The 22,453-nt window shown below is 49.7% G+C and overlaps 1 protein-coding gene across 2 annotated transcripts in view; it reads left to right on the forward strand.

Moving 5' to 3' along the window:
• Nucleotides 1-22,453, forward strand: part of RUNX1 (RUNX family transcription factor 1) — a 259,023-nt gene that overhangs the window by 202,447 nt on the left and 34,123 nt on the right. The window contains exon 7 of one of the 2 annotated variants that reach the window (XM_043593645.1): nt 13,032-13,223. The exons of the other annotated variant lie outside the window; for it this stretch is intronic. Within the exon in view, the coding sequence (XP_043449580.1) occupies nt 13,032-13,223 (192 nt within the window). The remainder of the gene's footprint in view (nt 1-13,031; nt 13,224-22,453) is intronic. 2 annotated transcript variants of the gene reach the window in all.

A 22,453-nucleotide genomic window follows, 5' to 3' on the forward strand; every position in this document is an offset into this window, starting at 1 on the left:
GACCAGTGGCACATCAGTTTCCCCATCTGAAGAATGGGCTTAGCGATACCTGCCTTGCCGGAGGGTGTGAAGGTGAAGAGTGTGCCTGAGAGGCAGGCTAGAGTGGGGGTTGGCAACTAGAGAGTTGGCGGCTTCGTTCAACCCCGCCTCTCCTCCATGATCAGATTAGCCTCCCCAAGCTCAGCCCTCTCGGGTGTAAAACCAGGAGGGTGATATCCCTATGAGAGGGAGGTCTTGTGCAGATTGATGATAGCACAGCCTGGCACAGAGGAGCTCCTTAAATATTAGCACATGCCCTGGACACAGGTCCCTTTCCCTCATCCCTTAGCCTTTACCACGGGAAACTACTGGAATTCTGCCCAAGTGGGGACCAAATATGTGCCATTGCCAAGTTAGTTTTTATTTTTAAATTTTCTTTTTATAATGCTTATTCTTTTTTTTTTTTTTTGAGAGAGAGAGAGAGAGAGACAGAGAGAGATAGAGAGAGACAGAGTGTGAGCAGGGGAGGGGCAGAGAGAGAGGGACACACAGAGTCCGAAGCAGGCTCCAGGCTCTGAACTGTCAGCACAGAGCCCGACGTGGGGCTCAAACCCACGAGCCGTGAGATCCTGATCTGAGCCGAAGTCGGACGCTTAACTGACTGAGCCACCCATGCGCCCCATTGCCAAGTTATTTTTTAAAAACTCCTGGCAGATTGGGTCCCCAGCATACAATTCAATAAGGGCTTTTTTTCTTTTACCTTCCACCCTATCTACTATTAATTCCAAATACTGAACTGATTTCAACAATTCATTCCTCACTGAAGCAAAATCCTGTTAACCGGATTGCCCTGGAGAGAGGTGGTCCTGTTCCAAATAGAGATTTTATCAAAATTTAGTTGTTTCCTAACTGAATGTTAGCACTCATGCTGCTGTGTGCCTGCCAACGTCTAGAAGCTTCCACGGGGTCGTCTATGAGATGGGAATAATCATATGAGCTGTCTACTGCCTAGCACTATTTCAGATGAACTGAGATAATATATATCAAGATGCTTGGTAAACAGTCTTACCAGTTAGGTGATAGAAATCTAATCGATTATAGTGCAATAATAGAAAAATATAATAGAAAAATTGATTATTGTTTTGTATCTACTATACAAAAATCTCAGGGATCTTAAATAATTATTCTTCTTTCGAGGGTAGATTTTGTTTCATCAGGCCTTTCAGAACCGAGGGGAAGAAACGGGTAGAAAAGGAATAGAGATGCTCAAATCAGCCCAGCTGCCAATCCTTACTGCTAAGAATTTTACCTTTTGCCATTAGAATATCCTATTTTCTTTACCTACTACTATATACCCTTGAAAAACACTGGAAGCTAAAAGCAGCAACCCTAACAGTTAAAAGAGCCGCATTTACTTTAAAGATGTATTTCTTGGGGCGCCTGGGTGGCGCAGTCGGTTAAGCGTCCGACTTCAGCCAGGTCACGATCTCGCAGTCCATGAGTTCGAGCCCCGCGTCAGGCTCTGGGCTGATGGCTCAGAGCCTGGAGCCTGTTTCCGATTCTGTGTCTCCCTCTCTCTCTGCCCCTCCCCCGTTCGTGCTCTGTCTCTCTCTGTCCCAAAAATAAATAAACGTTGAAAAAAAAAATTTTTTTTTAAATAAAAAAAAAAAGATGTATTTCTTTTCCGAAACCAAATGCCACCTTTCCTCGACGATTCTGGAATTCTGGTTTCTCTCGGTGAAAGGCTTGGGAAGAGAGTTCCTGGTGGAGTCCCTGTTCCTTTTTTTTTTTTTTTTTTTTTTTGCCCATGGCTTTTTACATATGCTGCTTGCCTGAGATTTCTGGATTAGATTTCAGGGAGGTGACATGTTACACCGTTGGGCCTCCGTGCCAGTTTCCCAGGACGAGTCAAATCTGCAACAGCTCAGAGGTGAGACTCTTCCAAGGCTCCGGAGGCCGGCTCTCTGTCCTGTTCCTTCACGGACTGGCTGCCAGGACCAGGTTGGGAGAAACTCGTTCTCTTCCTTGGGTGATTCAGCCAGTCTCAAAATAAATAGGCAGGCAGAAAGAACTGGAAACTGCTGAAATTTGAGTCTCCAGGGCTGGGCTCTTCTCGGGAGCCGCTCGGTTGAACTGTAAAAGGAATCCTGAGCCCTGGGCAAGGGAGCGGCCACCTAGTGGAAACACCGCTGGCCTGGGAAAGGCAGCTTCTGGCCCTGGCTGGCTCCACCAAGCTCCGCTTTCCCCTCCCAGAGACTCCCTTTCCTTATCTGCAGAGCGAGAGAGACGATCTGACGATTTTAAGGTCCTTGTCGGCTTCTCGGAATCTGACTTGATGTCTGCTAGGAGCAGGTACATTTCCAAGGCATGGTCTTCCGGCCTGGAGAAGGAGAGCCCGGGGCCTTGCCCTCAGCCCACCATCCCGGGGAGGCCCAGGACTGGGAAGCTGGGGGAGGGAGGGGGCATCTGTCACTCCCCAAGCCGGGGAAAGAAACGAATAAAGGTCCACTCGAGAATGACATGCCACAAGTAGGGGAAGTCAGCCTAACTAGATTTCCCATGGCTTTGGCCTCATTTAAGAAAAGAAGAGGCGGGGGGGGGGGGGGGGAGACATCCCTATACCCACAAAGTGCTCAATTGTGCAAACCACAGAATCCCGGCATGGCCAGCTTCCTGAAGCTGGCCGGTCAGAGACCTTCGTGTTAATTCCTCAGCCAACGAGAAAAGATGGTTTGAGTCCTGTTGACTTAATTGCTAGATGTTTCTGAGCGAGGCCTGCCTCCCTCCTTCACCTCCTTGCAGCATTATGGGCTGTTCTTTATTACCTGCCCTACCTATCTGCACCATCTAGCCGCAAACAGCTTTGGTTGACCACACCACTTCCCTATTGAAAGTTAATACTGTTTGACTCATTCTGTGTTACTAACCTGAAGCCAAAGAAAACAAGCCAGAGAATAACCGGCTTGTATGGAGTTTGGAAAGCTCTCAGAGGCCCTGCTTGCAAAATCCTATACAGTAGCTTTACTATATCTCTCTGCTGCAGCTGCAAAGAAACTGAAGGAAGCAGAAGTAGTTAAAAAAAAAAAAGCTGGGGGTGGGGAAAAGTCAGAGCAGGAGTTGGGGGGGGGGGCGCCCCACAGGTTATGGAAAGACTCACCATAACCCGCAATAGTTTATGAGTGCGTTCCCTCTGAGCTGAGATGATGCCTTCACACCCCGGAGTATTCATACAGGAGAGGGACTGTTCAGGGAGTTAAGAGGAGAGAAGGTTCAAAACCAGTCGTTGAAAAGGCAGGCGTCCTATTGCACTCAGAGCAGAGTGGAGCTGGGAAGCCGGGGTCACTGAGCCAGCCTTCCATAGGCCGGGTCCCCAGGTAAAGACAGAGGAAGAGGAGAAAGCCTCTTCCTTTCAGATCTGGAAAGATTTGCTGGGAGAAGGTTGCCCACGTTTGGTCCTTCCTTCCATAACTGGCTCAGAGGTGGTCAGCAGGGTGAATAGGGGGGCATTTGTGTGTTGGAGTAAGTTGAGCTTTTCCCTCCCAACGTCACCTGGCAAGCCGTGGGACTAGTGTTTTCGTCACCACGTCGCGGCTCTTTGGGAATCCCCGGCAAATACCCCCTTGCCCATTCAGGTAACTGTCAGAAGATTTACTCCCCTACAGACGGTCGCCGCTTCTCAGCTGTGTGTTGACAACACAGGCTTTTAAAAGCCTGGATAAAAGCCTCAGTGAGGTCATCATCCCCCAGACAACCTGGAAGTTTTTTCTCTGGATGGCATGAGGCGGGGCTAATAGCTCGTGAAAAAGCAACTACTAGTTACTGTTGGTTTTCTGACCAGCCAGGGCTCAGAGATTGTGAGTGGCCGGGGTGCCGTGGCCCTTTAACGCACCTGAGGGGCTGCTCAGCCATTTTCTAGAAGACTTTGACAGCCCCTCGATCTCACGCTTCCATGAGGACGGCCCCAAGGTCAGTTGGCATTTATGACCAGAGAGGTGGAAATCAGGTGCTCCCTGCCCTCTCTGCTGCTGGGAACCCCCACCCCCCCGGGGGCCCAGGACTTTTAGGAATGGAGGGAATTTACTTTCCCCTCTTCAGAAGTACAGAGGAGTAGAGAGCATCGCACACACGGCTGAGTGCACATCCCAGGATAAGTCTAGCCTACCAAGGGGGAGTTTATTCACTCTTTTTTTTCATCCGTTTATTCATTCACCCAGCAGTTCCCGAGGTACCATCTAACCTCATACGGGCCCTCAGTTTACTCTGCGGGTCACACAGGGTAGTGGGGTGCGGCGGGGAGGTGGATGGCCCCCGCAGGGAAGGTGGGTGGCCTGTGTGGACAACAGGAATGCCCAGGCAACTCAGTGAGGCAGGTGCCATCTGTGGACCCCTGGGATGGTCTTCTCCTTGTCCGCAGGCCTTGCCCTGGGGCCTGTTCTGCTGAGAACCAGAACTCCAGAACCAGCTCAGAAGCTCCAGGCAGCATCCCCAGCCCAAACTCACCTCTCAGTACCGCCCCCACCAAAACATACCCTCCAAAGTCCCCTTCCAGTCACAGCCCGCCCAGGGGGGTTAGGAACTCCTGGGGTAAAAGTAACCCCTCTCAGGTTACTTTTTGATGGCTCCCTAACGGGCTTTTCTGGAGACAGTCCCTTAATCAAGGACAGTGGATAAGCCTTGGAATTACAGGCTGATAGAGAAGAGAGGCTCTTGAACTTGTGAGCGGCCTGCACCCCTCCCTCTGCGGGGTCTCCTCCCCCCCCCCCCCGTCCCCCCAGACGGCCACCTCTGGTCAAGAGCAAAAGAAACCGGACGGGTTCTCCGCCCTAAGCTACAATTAGGTCCTGAGTCACCAGACAGAAACAGGAGGTAACCAATGGCGACCAGCGACTACAGAGTTTGACTACTCTGCTTTCAGGGTGGTCCGGGTCTCAAAGAGCTCTGGCGAGCGCGCTGAGAACTCCACTGTCCTGTTACTCTGAGGCTGGAACGGGAGCAGCTCTGTTTTGTTTTTGTTTCTGTCCCGCGAATCTGGGGGGCATGGCTGGGGGTGGGGGGCAGGCCTCGCGTGGGCCTTCCTTCCGCCGGAGTCTCTGTTAGTTTTCATCTGGCTTTGGCCCCAGCTGGCTCTGCCTCTCCCTGGTACTGTTGCTTTGTATACCTTTCCTTTTCTACTCGTCTCTAGCAGTTGGGTCTTCGCCCGTCGGACCGTGTGTGTGTGTGTGTGTGTGTGTGTGTGTGAACGGGGAGGGGCAGAGAGTGAGAGAGAGAGAGAGAGAGAGAGAGAGAGAGAGAATCCCAACCAGGCTCTGCACTGTCAGCAAGGAGCCTGACGCAGGGCTCCAGCCCAAACACCATGAGATCATGATCTGAGCTGAAATCAAGAGTCGGAAGCTTAACGGCCTGAGCCACCCAGACAATTTGACTTCTAATGAGACATTTCCACATGAAACTTGATGCGCTCAGTTATGACGTTTTTCCTCCACAAGTAGTTTTCTGACCCCGCTTGAAGAAAAGAGGCAAAACCCCACACCCTCATGGACCTCACAGTCCAGTGGGCACAAGCAGACCAGAAGTAATTGTTAATAAGTGCCTTGGAGAAAACCAAAGCTAAAGGGCTAAGGGGGTCGACTGGGCTGGGAGAGTTTGCAATTTAAACTAGGGTGTTTAGGAATGTCTCAGGGAGAAGGTGAAATCTGAGCAAAGGCTTGAAGGATGGAAGGATGCGGTGCACAGATATCTGGGAAAGGGGTATTCTGGGCAGAAGAAACAGCAAGTGCCAAGGCCCGGAGGCAGACATTTGGGAGTGATAGCAAGGTGGCCAGTATGGCTGGAGCGGAGCAGAGACCTCACACTGCCTGCCGCCTAGTTTCAAAATAAGGGGTATTCGCCTTGGAAAGCAGGCATAGCAAAATGCCAGGCTGGCCTCTAAAACATGAGCTTTATGCCATATGAAGGGCCAAGGCAGGACCACGGTTTGGAAAGACCCAGGACAGGGAAGCCCCACGCACGACCAGACCCGTGGTCACCCGCTTACCTACTGCCACCTGCGAGAGAATCGAAGCTTTTCCCAACCAAAGGCATCGCTCTCCCCATTGGTGATTGTCCTGGGGTAAAGCCCTGTGTCTGTGGGATCCCTAAGAAAGCCGAAACACGTTACCTAGGAAGAAGCAGCACCCCGACAGACTTTTCTCCAGGGTTCAGTGTGGTTTTCCACCTGTAGAAGGTCGGAGGGCATGTGCCCGGGACACGTGGGAGAGGGGGCGTGGACAGACACACAGGTAGAGGAATGAGCAGTAATCTCAGCCTTACATTCCTCTTGCCACTGATGACAGGGGAAGGGCAGGGGACCAAGAAGTATCATTATTTCCCATCTCATCGGAGACGCAGGGAAATGAGACCCTGGAGTAAGGTTCAGCAGGCTGGCTCTCTTCCCAGCTGCAGCCGCTGACTCCTTGCTAGCAGGTCTTGAGGGGAGTCTGACGGCCCACTCCCTCTGGATGCACCCTTTCCATGATGAGGGGGAAGGGGCCGAGACCCAGAATGCGATGCCCCAGTCAGCAAGGTAGCAGGAAAGGCTCGGTGAAGGCTTGAGGGGAGAGAGGAGAAGATCCGAGAACAGTGATGTCCTAGGTCACTAGTAACTGTCCGAAAGGCCACTGACGAAACAGCAGGAGACCGGGGGAGAGTGAGTTCTCGGGATATGTTGTGCAAACCTGCTGACCACCAGCACCCGGGAGGGCAGTGCGTGCCGGGTAGCATGCCAGGTTCAGGCTCGAGCTCCGAAGGCCAATTAGACAGTTGAGCCCGGGACTGGCTCCCACAGGCCAGGTGTCTGGCTGACAAAAAGACAGAAAGAAACCTTTGAAAGTCCTAACGTCATATGAGGTTGTTCAAGAAAGCCTGTGCTTGGAGTCGCCCGACCAGAACGAGTTGAGTAGCTAATTGCTGAGATATAATTGCCGTGAATGCTTTTAGAGCCCCCTCGGAGTCATCCATCTTAGTCCTTTAATTCCAGGCTTCCAGATAAGGAGGCTGGGTGATGAAGAGACTTGCTCTTGTCCGCAGGAAAGTTGGGTGGAAAAGAAGATTTATAATAGAGGTTCTTAACAGGCAGACTGGCGGTCACGTTTCCCTGGTGCCATGTTGTTTCTCTGGCGGAGAGAAGGATTACGGCATCTGCTTTAACACCCCCATCCTCGGGGGCACCCAGAGGCTTCAACTGGAAAGGAACAACAGGTTCCTCATTAACCCTCTCCTGCTCTTCTTCAAAGTCGTTCCGGTAGACGGCAGAGCAGGAGTCACGTTCTGGGTTCACCCTACAGATCAGCCTGAGCACAGCCATGGTGAGTCACCGACTCAGCTCAGTGATGGCGGGAGGGAACTGGTCTACACCCACCTGTCTGTAGGGCAGACCTCTGGCACTTACAGCCGTCCTGCATACACTGAAGAGTTGAAAGATTAAGAAAAAGACCACCAGGTAGCTGTCGCCAGAACAAGGCCGTCACGCGTCACTCGGCGCTCGTGGATACTTAGTCTAAACACAGTTCCAGTATATTTGGTGTGTTCATTTCTAGCCCGGGGAAAGTTAGAAGCACGTTGAAGGGAGGAGTCACCCCCCTGTCTCGCTCAAATCCCCAGGATGTTCCCTGGACCAGCTTGGGGGGGGGGGGGGTCACATTGCTTGGGCCTTATTAGACGTCTAAATTCTCAGGCCACACCCCAGGGCTACCAAGCCAGAATGTCCCACGGCTCGGATGCTCATTCAGGTGTGTGAGACATAGCTCTCTACTGTGGGGTCACAATACACTTCTGGCTCTACACACGAGCTGGGAACAGAAGTGGGACAGTAAAGGCAGAAAGTGCAAATCCTTATGGTGCTCTGGTGGCCCGGTGACCTACAATTACCTAACACTGTTCACTCTCCTATCGATCCACCGGGGGGTGGGCACACAGAAATTGGTATGGATAGGAGCAAGATTGCGGGGCGGTGGGTGGGCAGCTGTTTAAGGGAGTGGGTGTGTTTTCAGACCTGCCCTCCTTCTCTCATTGGCCGTGTGAGGTTAGATAAATGACATAACCGGTCTGAACTTCACTTCTCACACGTGGGTTAAAAAACGAAGCCGATTTCTCCGGCACGTCTCCAGTTCTGAAGTACTCTAACTTTGCAGAGATGTCCTAGTTTGACAACATGGGGAGAAATTAGAGGGAGAAGTTAGGCTACCAAAGTTTATATGGCACTGGACAATCTATAAACATGAATATATAATATGTATCCTAATATAGAATATGCTAACATACATATCATATATTTGATATCACGATATATACATACATGTGTGTATGTGTATATATATATATATATATATATATATATATACACACAATGGGACAATACTGTCCAGCATTAAATTAGCCAGCAGACAGATAGTTTTGCTATTAGAAAGATTTATTTCATCACCTGCAAGGTGCTTTAAGGAAGGATCACATTCACATTCGGTATGATTACTTTCCTGTCCTCAAGACTTTAGTAACCCCGGAATCTAGAGTTTAGACTGTTATACCAGGAAAAATGAGCTGTTGTCTACACACGTCAGTTTCTTTTCCATAGTCCTAAAGCCGTAGCAAATTAAGGGGGAGATAACCCAGGTTTTTATATCCAGACCCATGTTGTTAGTATCAGATTGACCAGCAAGCATCTTTTGAAATGCGAAAGAATTGTATTGTATGCTTTTAGAATTGTATGCTTTTAGAAGACTCACAAGGTCATATATAGACATACACAAATATATGTATCTATACATATATAGATATCTTTTTGGTATTATCATTTCGCATACGTTTTGTTCAACCGTTCATCATGACAATGCTTCGAATCTATGCCTTCCTACTTTTTCTGCTGAGAACCTATCAAGAAAAGTAGTAAACCCATACCAGAAACATGGGCTGACAAGCTGCCATAAAATTATTCTCTCTGGCCAAAATTTTCCAGGAAAATGTGACAATTTAGCCTTACTTGTGTTCTGTGATAGAGGAGAATATAGTTCGGGCGCCTGGGTGGCTCGGTTAAGCACGGAACTCTTGATCTCAGCTCAGGTCTTGATCTCAGGGGCGTGAGTTCAAGCCCCACGTTGGGCTCCAGGCTGGGTGTGGAGACTACTTTAAAAAAATTTTTAAAAAGAGAAAATATCATATTCCACAGTTCAACCGTGGTTTCTTAAAAAATATAGTTCAGTTATGGAAGAGAGATGCATACCTACTCAGTCTAGTTTTTATAGCAGAAAAATTGAAAGCTGGTCTCATTATCCATCATGGCTATCATAACATTTAGGGATGCCTTGTGGGCAGCTATCCCAGAAAGCTCCAGGACGTATATCTCTGGAATGAAGAAGTAAAATTTCGCAGATGGGATTAATTTATTTTTATTCCTTTTTTTTTTCTTTTGGCTTTTTATGACACTATGTATATAATAAAATCCTAATCAAATACTTCTTCCAGAATGTGGGAATAGTAAGAGAGAAACAAAATTAAGTATCCTTTTCAACTCTGTTCAAGAGTCATTGAGATGTCCTGGTATGAAATCTTAAAGCAGCCACTATTTTAAGGGCCACCGTGTCAACATTTTCAGCTTACTTACAGTGGGCTCAAAAAGTCAGACTACCAAACGTGCATGCTTAGCGCTGCATGGTAATTCTACTAGATTTGATCCAGAGTTGAATTCCCTGCTGCCCTCTGAAGCCCAGTCCTCAGCAAGAAAGAAGAAAAGGGAGCTTGCTAGTGAACATTTCCCATATTTAAAATTCAGGGGGCAAATTGACATTTTAATTGCACGCAGATACAGGAAACCGGAGACCTAAAGCATCCATTTTCCCCGGCTTGAAAGTTTATGTCGGAAGCTCCTGTATTTCATACAAAATATGCCTCTTTGGCCCATGAAATCTGATGGCTTCAGAAAAGAAGAATTAGGTGTTCCTTTGATCTAGCTTATAAATGCATCTGAACCACACCTTTCAGATGATAATGCTTTTTATTTCCCCCGTGCCTTGGTGTTACGACCCTCTAGCACCCTGGTGAGGAAGTGACTGGTGAGGGGAGATTCCCTGCAAAGATAAGAAGGCTCTTACTTACCGCCAGGATCACACGTGGGGAGGGCGCGGAATGAATGCTTCCCCCCCCACTCCTCCGGCATTAAACTCAGCCTCCCGACTCTCGGGGCTTAGAAAATGGCTGCGAGTGAAGAATTGTTTTCTCTGAGAGTTATGCCCGAACATTCCTGCTAAAGCAGGCAGTCATCAGTTAATCTCTGTAAATGACTACGATTTGGGCAGGTGTCAGCTGATACAGAAATTGCTCACATGTTAAAACTTTTGGTTTTTTTAGACGTAGGGCAATGAGAGGGGACTAATGCAAACAAATCATCTCAACGTTGTGCCTGGCCACCGTAGCGGCTTACCTAAAATGACTTATTCCTGCTCCATGTTTTTGGTGGCACGTGATCCCCAACCTTGGGGACCGAGGCGGACACAACCGACAGCCGCTCTTCAAAGGCAGACCGTAGACTCCAAATTGCCAAATGCTGTGTACTCACAATGATCTCGTATACATCATCCTTCTGGATCACCCTCTGTCCTTGACACGGTGTTCTTCAAAAATGCCACTGGGTGCCCAAGGAACGTGAAGTTTTGAAACGGGTACAAAACCTGCTGGAAGCCTCTGCACCATTATTTTGCCAACCGGCATTCTTTCTGAGGCAGTGGAACTCCCCAGAATCATTTGTCCTGCCCTCTTCTCTCCCTGACTCCTAATACCAACCATTAGGTCGTGGTAGGCATTTAAAACTGCTTTGAATGGCTTCTGAGTTGGAATTCTTTTGCTTGTAGGAATACCAGATTTCTCAGTCTGATCAGCGGAAAGCTACGAATCTGTCCCAAATATAAAAGGAGGGAGGAGTCAGGGTGCCTGGGTGGCTCAGTCGGTTAAGCATCTGACGTCGGCTCAGGTCATGATCTCGCGGTTTGTGGGTTCGGGCCCCACGTCGGGCCCCGTGCTGACAGCTCAGAGCCCGGAGCCTGCTTCGGATTGTGTCTCCCTCTCTCTCCGCCCCTCCCCCACTTGCGTGCGTGCACTCATGCTCTCTCTCTCTCTCTCTCTCTCTCTCTCTCAAAAATAAATAAACATTAAAAAAAAAAAAACGAGGGAGGAATCAGGGAAAGATCCATCCAGAGACACTGAATTACACCATGATCCACTGAAATAGAATGTTCTAGAAAAAGACATTTTCATACTTCTGAGAGAAAGGGATGACAGGAGTTGTTCCGGGACCTGGCCCTATGGCCTTTCGCCCACAAGGCCAGTGCTTAAAATACTCAGCCGGTAAGAGGCCTCTCACATGTGTGCTGGCCCTGTGTGACTCAGGCTGTTTGTGTTCAGGTCGAGTGTTGTGGGCTGCGGGGCTGAATCAGAGTCCAGATTTGCCTTGGTGACACATGAAAAGAGGGAGCGTTGCGTTTGAACTACACAAATATTATGCTTAAGTCGTTTTCCTCATTTTGGAGCCAAACAGGTCTTGTCCATGATAAAAATCACTGCAGTATAGTGGGTCCTTTTTTTGGTCTGGAATTTGAGACTGCATCCACTGTGCCAAGGGGCCTGGCAGCAGGAAGAAACGGCAAGCCACGGAGATTTGGAGCCGTAATACAAGTTATAAAATTTAATTTTGTAATTGTAGCGATCGGGAGCTGGGCTGAAATGCACTTCTCCCACCCCACTGCCCCCCAGGCCGGGGAGAGTAGACTCCTGGAATTCTCTTTCTAACGGCGGGCTGGGTCAGGGCATGTGAAGCAGCCCCAGTTGATGGCAGCGAGGTCCAGTGTTGTTTGGAGGCCGCCTGACAATGGCGGAGGGGGTTGGGGGGGGGGGGTCGGTGTGTGAAATTGGTCAATGACCCTTTATTCGAACCACAGGGGTGAGGAAGGAGCAGGGCACATCGTCTTTCAAAGGGGAATGAATCGCCTGGCCCCGCGGTGGCTAGATCGGTACATCTCGAGCCTCAGTTCTGCTTGACAGGCCTGCGTCTCCAGTGTAGAGACGTTTTGTTGGAGGAATTAAGGAAGGAAACAGGAGGCCCAACCCTCCCGGCCTGTCCCATGTGAATGGCCTCTGCTCACTGCATCGTGGTGACAGTGATTTTGATGGGGAACAAGGCAAGGACACTCACCATCTATACAGACACTGAGCCCCCCCCCCCCTTTGGATTCCTGAGCCCTTGGGCCAGCTCATCCGGTCTGCTGGCACGTCCTCTGGGCTCCAGTGGGCCCATCCTGCTGGGAATACTGGACCCGATGAGGCCCAGGCTACACCTTCCGGTCCAGCCCCGTCTTAGAGGGTGCACCTGGGGAAGTCGGCTTCAGGAAGGAATGCTCAAGAATGCCCGTAGAAAGCTTTCGAGGAGAGGGAGAGGAGAGGGGCCGAGGGGCTGCCCGAGCCCTGCATTTAGCAGGAAATCGGACCTCCCCAAGGACTGTGGGTTTGCAGCCACACCTCATTTCCTGTTGGAAGGGGCGTGCGCTGAGCTCCAGGGCCCACTTTGCTGCCTCTAAAACCTGCCAGTGGTGATTGGATTTGCAGTAGGGAGCGGCCGTTCCGATGCCACAGGGAAGGCACCTTTCCTGGCTGCCACAGCTTGGCCCCTGGTGTGCGGCCGAGCGCCAACGACCGATGCTCCTTCTCTCCCTCTCGACCTGACGCGGTCACCAAGGCGGGTGCGCCCACCGCGTTCTGCCCAGCGGAGGTGGGCGCACGGGGTTAGGGAGACGGGGCGCACACTGGGTGGGCCACCCAGTGGCCTGGGATGACGGGGGCCCCGAATCTCCCCCGGGGCGCCCCAGCCAAGTGTGCAGACCTCCAGCGAAGCCACGTTGGGGGCGAGGGGAGAGGGAGGGGAAAGACAAGAAAACCCCGATGTCAGGAAATCCACAATACATTTTCTGATCTTTTCCCTCCCTCCTTCCTTGCCTCCCTCTCCCCCTCCCCACCCCACCCCCTCCCCACAATAGGACATCGTCAGAAACTAGATGATCAGACCAAGCCCGGGAGCTTGTCCTTTTCCGAGCGGCTCAGTGAGCTGGAGCAGCTGCGGCGAACAGCCATGAGGGTCAGCCCACACCACCCAGCCCCCACACCCAACCCTCGGGCCTCCTTGAACCACTCCACTGCCTTTAACCCTCAGCCTCAGAGTCAGATGCAGGGTAAGTACCTGGAGGAAGCCCGCTTCCCGCCTCGCCCTCGGGCCGCACCCCCTCCCCCAGACCAGCCCTGGCTTCTTTCTCCTCCTTGCGCTGAGGGTGGTCCTCGGACCAGCAGCCTCGTAGACACGCAGGGTCTCTGGCCCAGCCCGGACCTACTGAGTCAGATCTGCCTTGTACTGAGATCCCCAGATCCGGAGGCTTTGCTGCCTAGGATATGGAGAGATATCTATCTATACGTAGATAATATCTTGGATGTTTTCAAGAGTTAGCTTTGGCTATGCTGTTTTCCTCCCTACCCATTAGGCTAGAACACACACACGCACGTACACACGCACGCGCCCCAAGCGAGGTGAAAGTCAGGAGCTTTCAAGTTCCTGTGGGCCTCAGATCATTGGTGGGGCTTGTACCTAATATATGTCCTTTACGAAAATATAAAGAAATACGAGGAAAGTCTGGCTGCCATCACATCAAAGGTATTATTTACAATAAATAAATTTGCAATCAATAAATAGTGCAGATTAACACACACACACATACACACAGCCATACACGCATACCCTGGGGTTTAGCTAGCAACTGCAAAAACACTGTAAAATACAGTAATTGCATAAAATGCCCTGTGCCAAATTAGATAATACACAAAGTTCACTTGCACCGTAGAAACCACTGACGTCAATGGTTATTTGCTCTGTGATACCATGTCAAATTTCCGAAATACAGTCCCTTACTCTGTGCTGTGCAGCACACAGCTGTATGTGATATGGTCACAGTCAGATTCTCTTCTCCAAGTAGCAGGCTTGTTGGACTCAAAGGGAGAGATAAGGGACACATCTGGGGGAGAGAGCAGGTGGCCAGCCAGGGACACGCTACCAGCCCCCCGAGACTGCCAAAATTCGCTTCCCCGGGTGCTTTCTCTGTGTGAGTCGTATTGCGGGATGTGCTCTCCTCGTGAGTTCTTCAAGGTTTCTAGACCAGTACCCCTCTTTTGGGGCTAGCACTTGGGGGGTCCTCGAAGAGTAGGCTGACTCTCTTGCCCAGAGTTCGACGGCTCCTGTCCCAGGCTCTCATAATGATGTTTCTGGGGGCGGTTCTTTTATTTGAGTGGAAAATTCCCAAAGACAGCTTCCCGTCAGATGCTTGGCACACAGCTGTTAAGTGGCCTGTGGGTAGAGTGGCCCCTTTGTATCGGAACAGAAACCCAGAGCTTGATTCGGGCAGGTTGTCTCTCATCTACAGACTCATCTTAGGTGTCTTGAGAAATAGCCTCCGTGAAAGCATCAGGTTTATGGTGCTTTATCGTGACCAGTCATTCAAAAATATGCACACTGACCATTTCTAATGCCAAAATGCAAGCGTGGACGGTAAATTGGGTCGAATGGCACATTAATGGAAAGCGATGGGCAAGGGGTTAAATGATACTTGCCTTCCAGATAGAACAAACTGTCAAGGCGATTTTTTGATCTTGTGTTGAGGGCCATTGAAATTACTTTACGTCACCTGCAGACCTCCATCTGTGACATCAAAGGGAAGATTTCTGTTCTCTTATTCTCTCGTCGTATGCCGGGCCATTTATACTACTAGGTTGATGAAGGGACTTGCCTTTTTCTCCTGATATTGGAACCAAAACTATTCAGCACTTTTTAAAAAGCAATGGAAAATTCAACCACAGCGGGGGCAAGTTGAAATGGTCACCCTGAAGCCAGCTTTGTTTCAGACGGTTTTGGTGAGGAGTGAATCAGATCTGATTTCCCTCCTTGTCAGATACGCTTTTTTTTTTTTTTTTTTTTTTTTTTTTTACCAAAAAGGAGAGGGGGAGGGTGGTAATTGAATTCTTGTCCTCGGCAGTCAGCAGCTCTTGGGTGGAGACACAACCGTGGACGGGCATTCTTCAGCTCTTTGGAATACTGTATGCTTAGCAGAGTATCAGGTTTAACACAGAGCATCACCCCTTTATTGTTCCTTTTGAAAACTTTTTACTTCTGCAACATGTAAGTAATAATAACTTGCTTTTAGAGGGCCCTAGAGGCTTGGTTGCTATGCTAAAGAATGTGTTAACTCTATTGCTAATGCCCTTTCTTTCCAAAATATGATTTGCTGGTCAGTACATCACTTGTAAAATTATAGGAACTTTTTAAAAATAACCGCCCAAGATATATTCGTGTAAAACTACTTTTTCTTTCTTCCTTTTTTTTTTTTTCTATAAGGAAACGTTTTTTTCCCTTAGTCATGGTTTGAGTAGACCCTGGGGATTTTTTTTTCCCTGAAATTAGAAAGTTAACAGGGATAATAGTAAAGTCTCTTTCAGCCAGAACCTTCATTTTGTTCTTGACAAGGAGGAAAATGGTTATTTTCCTGGCTTAGCTCTGGAGACTCCATATTATATTTAAGAAGATGCTTTATGTAAAAATTCAGCATGTGTTTATGGCTCTCTTTGAAAAGGCATCAGTCGCTATAAGAAAAATATCCCAAAGGTAGTCCTGGAAGTTGAAAAAGGTGCCGTACAGATGTGTGAATGTTTTCAGCATCTGGAAACGTCAGCAGCTGGGGGCTTGGAGAGATCGTGGGCTGACAGAGAGGCTGGGACTTCATCCGGAGAGCTACGCCTGCCCCTTCAACTCTGCCCGTAGGAAATCACAGATGTAGAATAATGCCTCTGTTTATCTGCAGTCAGATGTGCTTGAGAATCCCCCAAAACAGACACCTCAAATTATCTGAAGCAAGGTAAGGGAAAAGGGGGGCAGGCCGCCACCCACCAAACCACTGTTCGTTTGGTGAGGTTTTTAACTATTAAGAGGGCTGAGGTCAATTTCAACTTCCTACTTTACCAGCTCTTAAAAGTGAAGAGAAAGCCATTTTGTCGCGGCTACACGATTAGGCAAGAGAGCATCACGAACTGCTACGGGCGAGGTTTAGGATTCTCGTAGAGTCATGGGAAGGAAAACGGACACGTGTCCTTTCAAAACATGGGACAGGACCGATTCTAGCAAGATGAAGTCGCCGATGCTCAAATCGGTCACACGCACTCCTTTACGGCTCCAGGCGACCCAAGCAAGTCATTTTAAGAATTTGACTCCTGATTTACCAGAACTGATGAACCACATTTACAGCTGCATAACCCCCACCTTTCTGGGAAGAGGTAGACAGACTCACATCTGAAGAAACTGGAGAAAGGAAGGGGCCAGAGTTTTGGAGTTCTGCTGCATGTTGGCGTGAGGTTTAGCTCTTTAACCCGTTAGGATGTATTTTGGCACAGGTCAGACCTTCACATTATTCCGCTCCCACCGCAATCCCCTGATGCAGGTTGTAGACAGAGGGGATAAACCCCACAGGCTAACAATTGCCCAGATTCTCCAAGAGCAGAAGTGACGGACTTAGACTCAAACCCAGATCTTTCTGGCTCCGGAGCCAGTGTTGCGAGGGTGGCAGGTTCTGTTGGATCAAGGATCCATTAGACTCAAGGCTGACCAGGGTCAAAAGATCCAGATCCTCAAAGAGGCGAGGGGAGGAGTGCTGAGTGCCTTCTGTTAGCATTAGATGTTGCTGATGATGATAACTGTAGGGCCAGACTCTGTGGTGGGCACCTCGAAAAGCTATCTTTTTGGGGGGCATCAAGCGGGGGGCTTGATTTTTCAAGCGGGGGACAAAAGGACACTTAACTCAGAATCATGAATCTCCAGCGTGAGGGAACGAAGGACGAGGAGGGCTTCCCAACTGCTCTTGGTTTCCTGGGGCAGCGGCCCGGCCTTCCTGCATGTACGAGTCTGTCTCTCTTGGGGTCCGTTGTTGCCGGAACCTTCCGAACGTCCAAACACCGGCCACCTCTGATCAGCCTTGAGGAGTATGCGCGTGCCTCTCGCCGAGAGTTGAGAGTACGGCCAGAGAGTGGAGACCCTGACATCTCAGATTCACCTCCTGATTTGTAGGATTCCAAACGATTTTTGTTTTGCGAGTGATTTTCCCCAAAAGTCAAAGTTACTTTGGAAAGGCTACGGTTGTCTGTGAAGCTTTTGGAGGTATGAATTGACTTTGTTCCTCAGCTATCCGGTTACATATGTCAGTGTTTATCAGCCACATTGACAAAAGGGAAAAAAAAAACCTTTCTACTTCCCTGTAGGAGGTGAGAGAAATCCCCTTTCCAGCCTTGGGGGTAAAATATCAAACTTCTCTTTTCTTCTCCTCACTTCTTCTCTGTCGCTCTCTCTCTCTCTCTCCTTCCTTTTTCGTCTAGAAGTTCAAAATCAGAGTGGGGTGGGAGGCTATATAGTCCAAAGCCAGAGGGGTTTGCGCATGTAAATCTACAAATGGTCATTTAACGCTTACACAACAAAGCAAACTAGTCAGGGCGCTGGGAATCGACTTAGAAGCCATGCGGTAAAGGTGAAAAGTGAACGGTTTAAAACTCACTCTTATCTAGCGTGGGAGAACTTGAGAGCCTTTAGAGGTTTACGACGTCAGAATCTGAACACGATTGAGATCAAGCCTGAATCGGGTGTCCCCGTGAATACAGAAAAATAAATACATGCGAGAGGGAAGGGAGGGAGGGAAAAGGAAAACAGTGGAAAGGATGCAGAATGAAGAGTTCACGTGTGAGGGGCGCCCGGGGGGCTCAGTCGGCTGAGCGTCCGACTTCGGCTCAGGCCACGATCTCGCCGTCTGTGAGTTCGAGCCCCGTGTCGGGCTCAGTGCTGACAGCTCGGAGCCTGGAGCCTGCTTTGGCTTCTGTGTCTCCCCCTCTCTCTGCCCCTCCTCCGCTTGTGCTCTGTCTCTGTCGGTCTCTCAAAAATGAATAAATGTAAAAAAAATAATAATAATAATTAAAAAAAAAAAAAGAGTTAACGTGTGGGTGAGCAAGCCGACAGGTGCCACTGCTGTGTCCTGTCCTCTCTTCTCAGGAGCAGGCGGAGGGGTTAGAGTTAACAGAGCTGAAAGCATTCTCAAGGCAGGAATTGAGAACCCAGTTTACGGTTTCCTATGTTCTTGGCTGGTGCAATGTAAACTGTAGGTTTAAGGAAAGTTTGAAAAGCTCATATCAATGAATCGCGTCGTAGACATGCAGAAAAAGAGAAAGGGGGGCGGGAAGAAAGCTAAGTCTGTTTTCTCCTTGAGAAAAAGGCCATAAGGCCTTCGCCATTGTAGCTTGAGTTGAATGTGGCTACCGTGTGTCTGACACCCTTGATTTCCATTCACGGCCTGAGTTCCTCTCGCGCTCTGTTGATGGCGAGGCATGGTTAGCGACACAGAACCCCCTTGAGCGGCACGGCTCAAAATGCCTGCACTGTATTTACAAGCACCGCACAGCTAAGTACTTAATAAACCAGCCCTTCAAAGGAGCCGCCGACCTCGTGAGCTGTCAGCACCCGTAATCATAAACCACATTTTTAGCGGGACTACATTTTCAGACCAAACGTTTTCATGGATGTCGTTCAAGGTGATCGGACCGTGTTTTCCAGAGCGTGTTGGCAATGCTCTTCTAATGCTTTTCTAATTACAAGAAAGAAGGGTTCACTTTAGGGCCTGATCTTAAGGATAAAATATTCCTTCTGAGGATTTGATATGTTCTGAACAGTCCCCTCGTTCTGGTAATCTACAGGCCGGCATGCGGGTGTGTGGGTGCACACACACATACAGAGTTTTTGCTCAGAAGAGCAAGGTTTTAATAAAACTCTAGCTGGAGCACTTCCGTGGCACCGATGATTAAATGGCGAGAGGGAGAGCTGAGCTGAGGACCTAACGGCTTAGAAAGACAGGGCACAGTGGCTAAGAGTGAAGGCTCAACAGGCAGACCACCTTGGCCTATCCCCGGCCTCTACCGTGTATTGCTCTGGGACCTCTAGCAGGTTACTTAACCACTTAAAGCCTCAGTTTCTCCACCTGCAGAACAAGAGCAGTAATTATGCTTGGAGATTCTAGGGCCATCGTGAAGCATGAAGCGGTGAGCCGTAGATTCAGCCCATGGAAAACACTTAAAACCGTTAGGGGCGCCTGGGTGGCTCCGTCAGTTGAGCATCCCACTCTTGATTTCGGCTCAGGTCGTGATCGCACGGTTCGTGAGTTCAAGCCCCGCATCGGGCTCTGTGCCGACGGTGTGGACAGCCTGCTGGGGATCCTGTCTCCCTCTCTCTGTGCCCCTCCCCCCCTCTCGAGCACGCAAATCCGTGCCTCCGGGTGTTCCTTGGCTCCTGGCTCCCCCTTTCCGGGCTCCCCTTTCACCTTCATACGGCCTCCTTGTCTGTGTCATCCCCCTCTTCTGTCTCTTATGGGGACACTTGTCACTGGATTTAGGCCCCACCCAGATAAACCAGGAGAAGCTCATCTCTTCTCACTGAATCACATCTGCAAAGATTGTTTCTCCAAATAAGATCACATTCACGGGTCTGTGGCTCAGAACATGGACACACGTTTTTTTGGTCGGGGGCGGCGGGGGGAGGTGGGGGCGGGGGAAGGGGAGGGGGAAGGGCCGGTGGGCACCATTCTAGCAATTACACCAAAGTAGAAAGGACAGGAGGCCGCAGAGGAGTCTAGAAATAACTTTGCTGCGTCCACCCCCCAGAGCAGATATTTTAGGCAGGGGACATATGGACACAGTGTCTCACGTTAAATGCCTCCATCATCTCTTCTGGCCAGCAGGTCAGCCCGTCATTGCTGGAACTCAGTATCATGGTACTTTTATCTCCCAGGCAGGAAAGCATAGGATTTTTTTTTTTTTTTTATGTGAAGTCAGACATTTCTTAACATTTTCTAGCGCACGTAGGCGGATGGGACCAGAGGGCCAGCAGTGCTAGGTAGGGAAAGGTCAGGGGGATCTCTGCCCTGTCTCGTGGGAACCACGCAGACCGGCAGACCGGAGGCCTGGGTGCCCTCTGCCCTCGCCCCCAACAGCTCATGACGCTGTGGATGGTGGTAAGCGTGGGCTCAGAAGACGACAGGAAGACCACAGCCAGCCAGTTGGGACGGACTCAAGAATTGGACCTCCCCAGAGCTAGGCGTATCACTGTCATTTGAGACAAGCTGCCTTTCTTTGAAAAATGGCTTTATGGCAAGGCGTTGTTGACCGGACACACATTTCGAAAGGCTGGCGATTCACTTTGCATGCCCCATAATCCCAAATTTACAAATCACCCGAAGATAGCCTTTCACATTTGTATATTTAAAAAAGAAACTTTGACTACGGCCACGAAGTCGTGTCCAAGTTTGCCCAAAGTTTGCACCCAGGAGGAACCAACCATACTCTCTGGTAGCAAAGCCAGGGTCTGGGTTAGAGAGCTACTGTGCTTTCTTGTAAGGGGTGGTTCCCCAAACTGAGCTGGTTTCACTCATAGGCGTTATTTTTCCTCACATCGCGGAGCGGCAAGGCGGGCCCTGCTGTAATTCAGTTCTTTTAGGGGCTGTTTAAAAGCACATGGGGTTTAAAGAATGCTGAGGAACCCTAACGACTTCTACCTCTCCTTATTCCTCTCTGGCCCTCGGGGCCTCACTGTCAGGCCTTTTGGGGGAAAGTATACCCAGGGCTTCTCAGACCTCAGGAGCCGCCTCGGTACATAGTTGTCTCAGATCCTCCCATTTTATGTCCGTCCGTAGCCTTCGCCCCTCTGGAGCTTTCCGATTATTGAACAATAATCTGCCTCCAAAGCAGAACAGCCCAATTGTTATGGAGATTAAAGGGACGGATTGCAAAACACCTGTAAATAAAATCTTCACTGACAAACCCAGTTTCTTTCCACAGACCTTTCTTCCGTAATCTCTTTCTGGCAGAACATTTTATGTTTTGATACCAGAGATTCAGTTACCAACCACAGTAAATAAAACAAAATAATTTCAAAAAATGGTATAGAACTCACCCGAAAAACAAACATTGGCCAGTCATGCTTATTTTCTGTTTTTTTTTTTTTTTTTGTGCACGCCTGAGGATTGACCGCGGTGGGTGGGGGGGGGGGGGGGGAGTACTTCTTATCCAGTTGATTTTTTTTTCCTTTCTATTTTTTTTAATGTTTATTTATTTTTGAGAGCCAGAGAGACAGAGCGCGAGCAGGGGAGGGACAGAGAGAGAGAGGGAGACGCAGAAGCCGAAGCAGGCTCCAGGCTCTGAGCTGTCCGCACAGAGCCGGACGCGGGGCTCGAACCCACGAACCATGTGATCATGACCTGAGCCGAAGTTGGACTCTTACCCTTTTGTAAAGGGGATTCTCTGTAAGATGGAACCCCCTGTTTGTCCGCCTGGAGGGAGTGTGGACGAGATGGGGGAGGAGGTGGGAGAGAACTGACCGACGCGTCTCATGTCACCTCAGGGCTGTCGCGTGGCCGTGAAACCTGAGCTTTAAAACACACAGCACGAACACACATGGAGCTCATTCCTGCTCACCATCTTGGTCTTCCAGCCGACATTACTGAGTCTACGCCTCCATAAGTCAGTGCGATCATCGTGCTGAACAAGACTCGGGCTGCTGGGGTGGCGAGCCCAGTCCCGCTGGGAGGAAGGGGGACGATGCACCGTGACCCTTCTGCTGTGGGGCTTTGGGTGTGGCCACCAGTGATGTCGTAAAGGCAGAGCATCCCTAGAGAAAGCCTCTGCGTCGGCACCACCCTGGGTGTGAGCAGTTCACCCATCCGGGACATTTAAATCTCCCAGATCTATAACTTGCTGGTTCCCACGGAGGAACTGTCTTTACTTACAGCTTTATGTGTTCAACTGAGTCACTCCGAGGCCAGACCCAAGACCCAGGGAGCTTACGCTGTGCCAACAACTCCTACCGTCTTTAGGAAGGTCGCATGTGGACGCTGACCTGCAGGAGTGGGGGTGGGGGAGGTCGAAGAATCTCTCAAGGTAAAAAGGGAGGAAGAAATAACCTGACCAGTGATAGCGCTCTTGGGAGTTGCAGGTCGCACAAGGGAAGTGAACGTGGTTGTTTCATTAAGTCTCATGGGGTTTGTGCCCAGTGTGGCCACTCACACTGCATTAGCCCATCTCTCTGTAAGATCAGATGGCAAATTATATGATAGAGTTATTAAAATATCTGGAAAAGTCAGCACAAGCTCAAGGGCTCGCCTCGGCATTTCTGCCCGTTAAGTGGTTTATTGAGATCGCCCCTCTCGAGGTCTGTTCATCTTCATCCGGATGTTGTTGTAGATTGCCAGCTCTGTAGAACCGTCATTTGCCTGAATTCTCGGCCGTGATTCTGTGGCTGGTCCAAGAGGGTTGGTGTCTTCGGGGTGAAAGCACAAGTTTTTGAAAC

Source organism: Prionailurus bengalensis, chromosome C2 (genome assembly GCF_016509475.1).
Source record: "Prionailurus bengalensis isolate Pbe53 chromosome C2, Fcat_Pben_1.1_paternal_pri, whole genome shotgun sequence".
NCBI classification, from domain to species: Eukaryota; Metazoa; Chordata; class Mammalia; order Carnivora; family Felidae; genus Prionailurus; species Prionailurus bengalensis.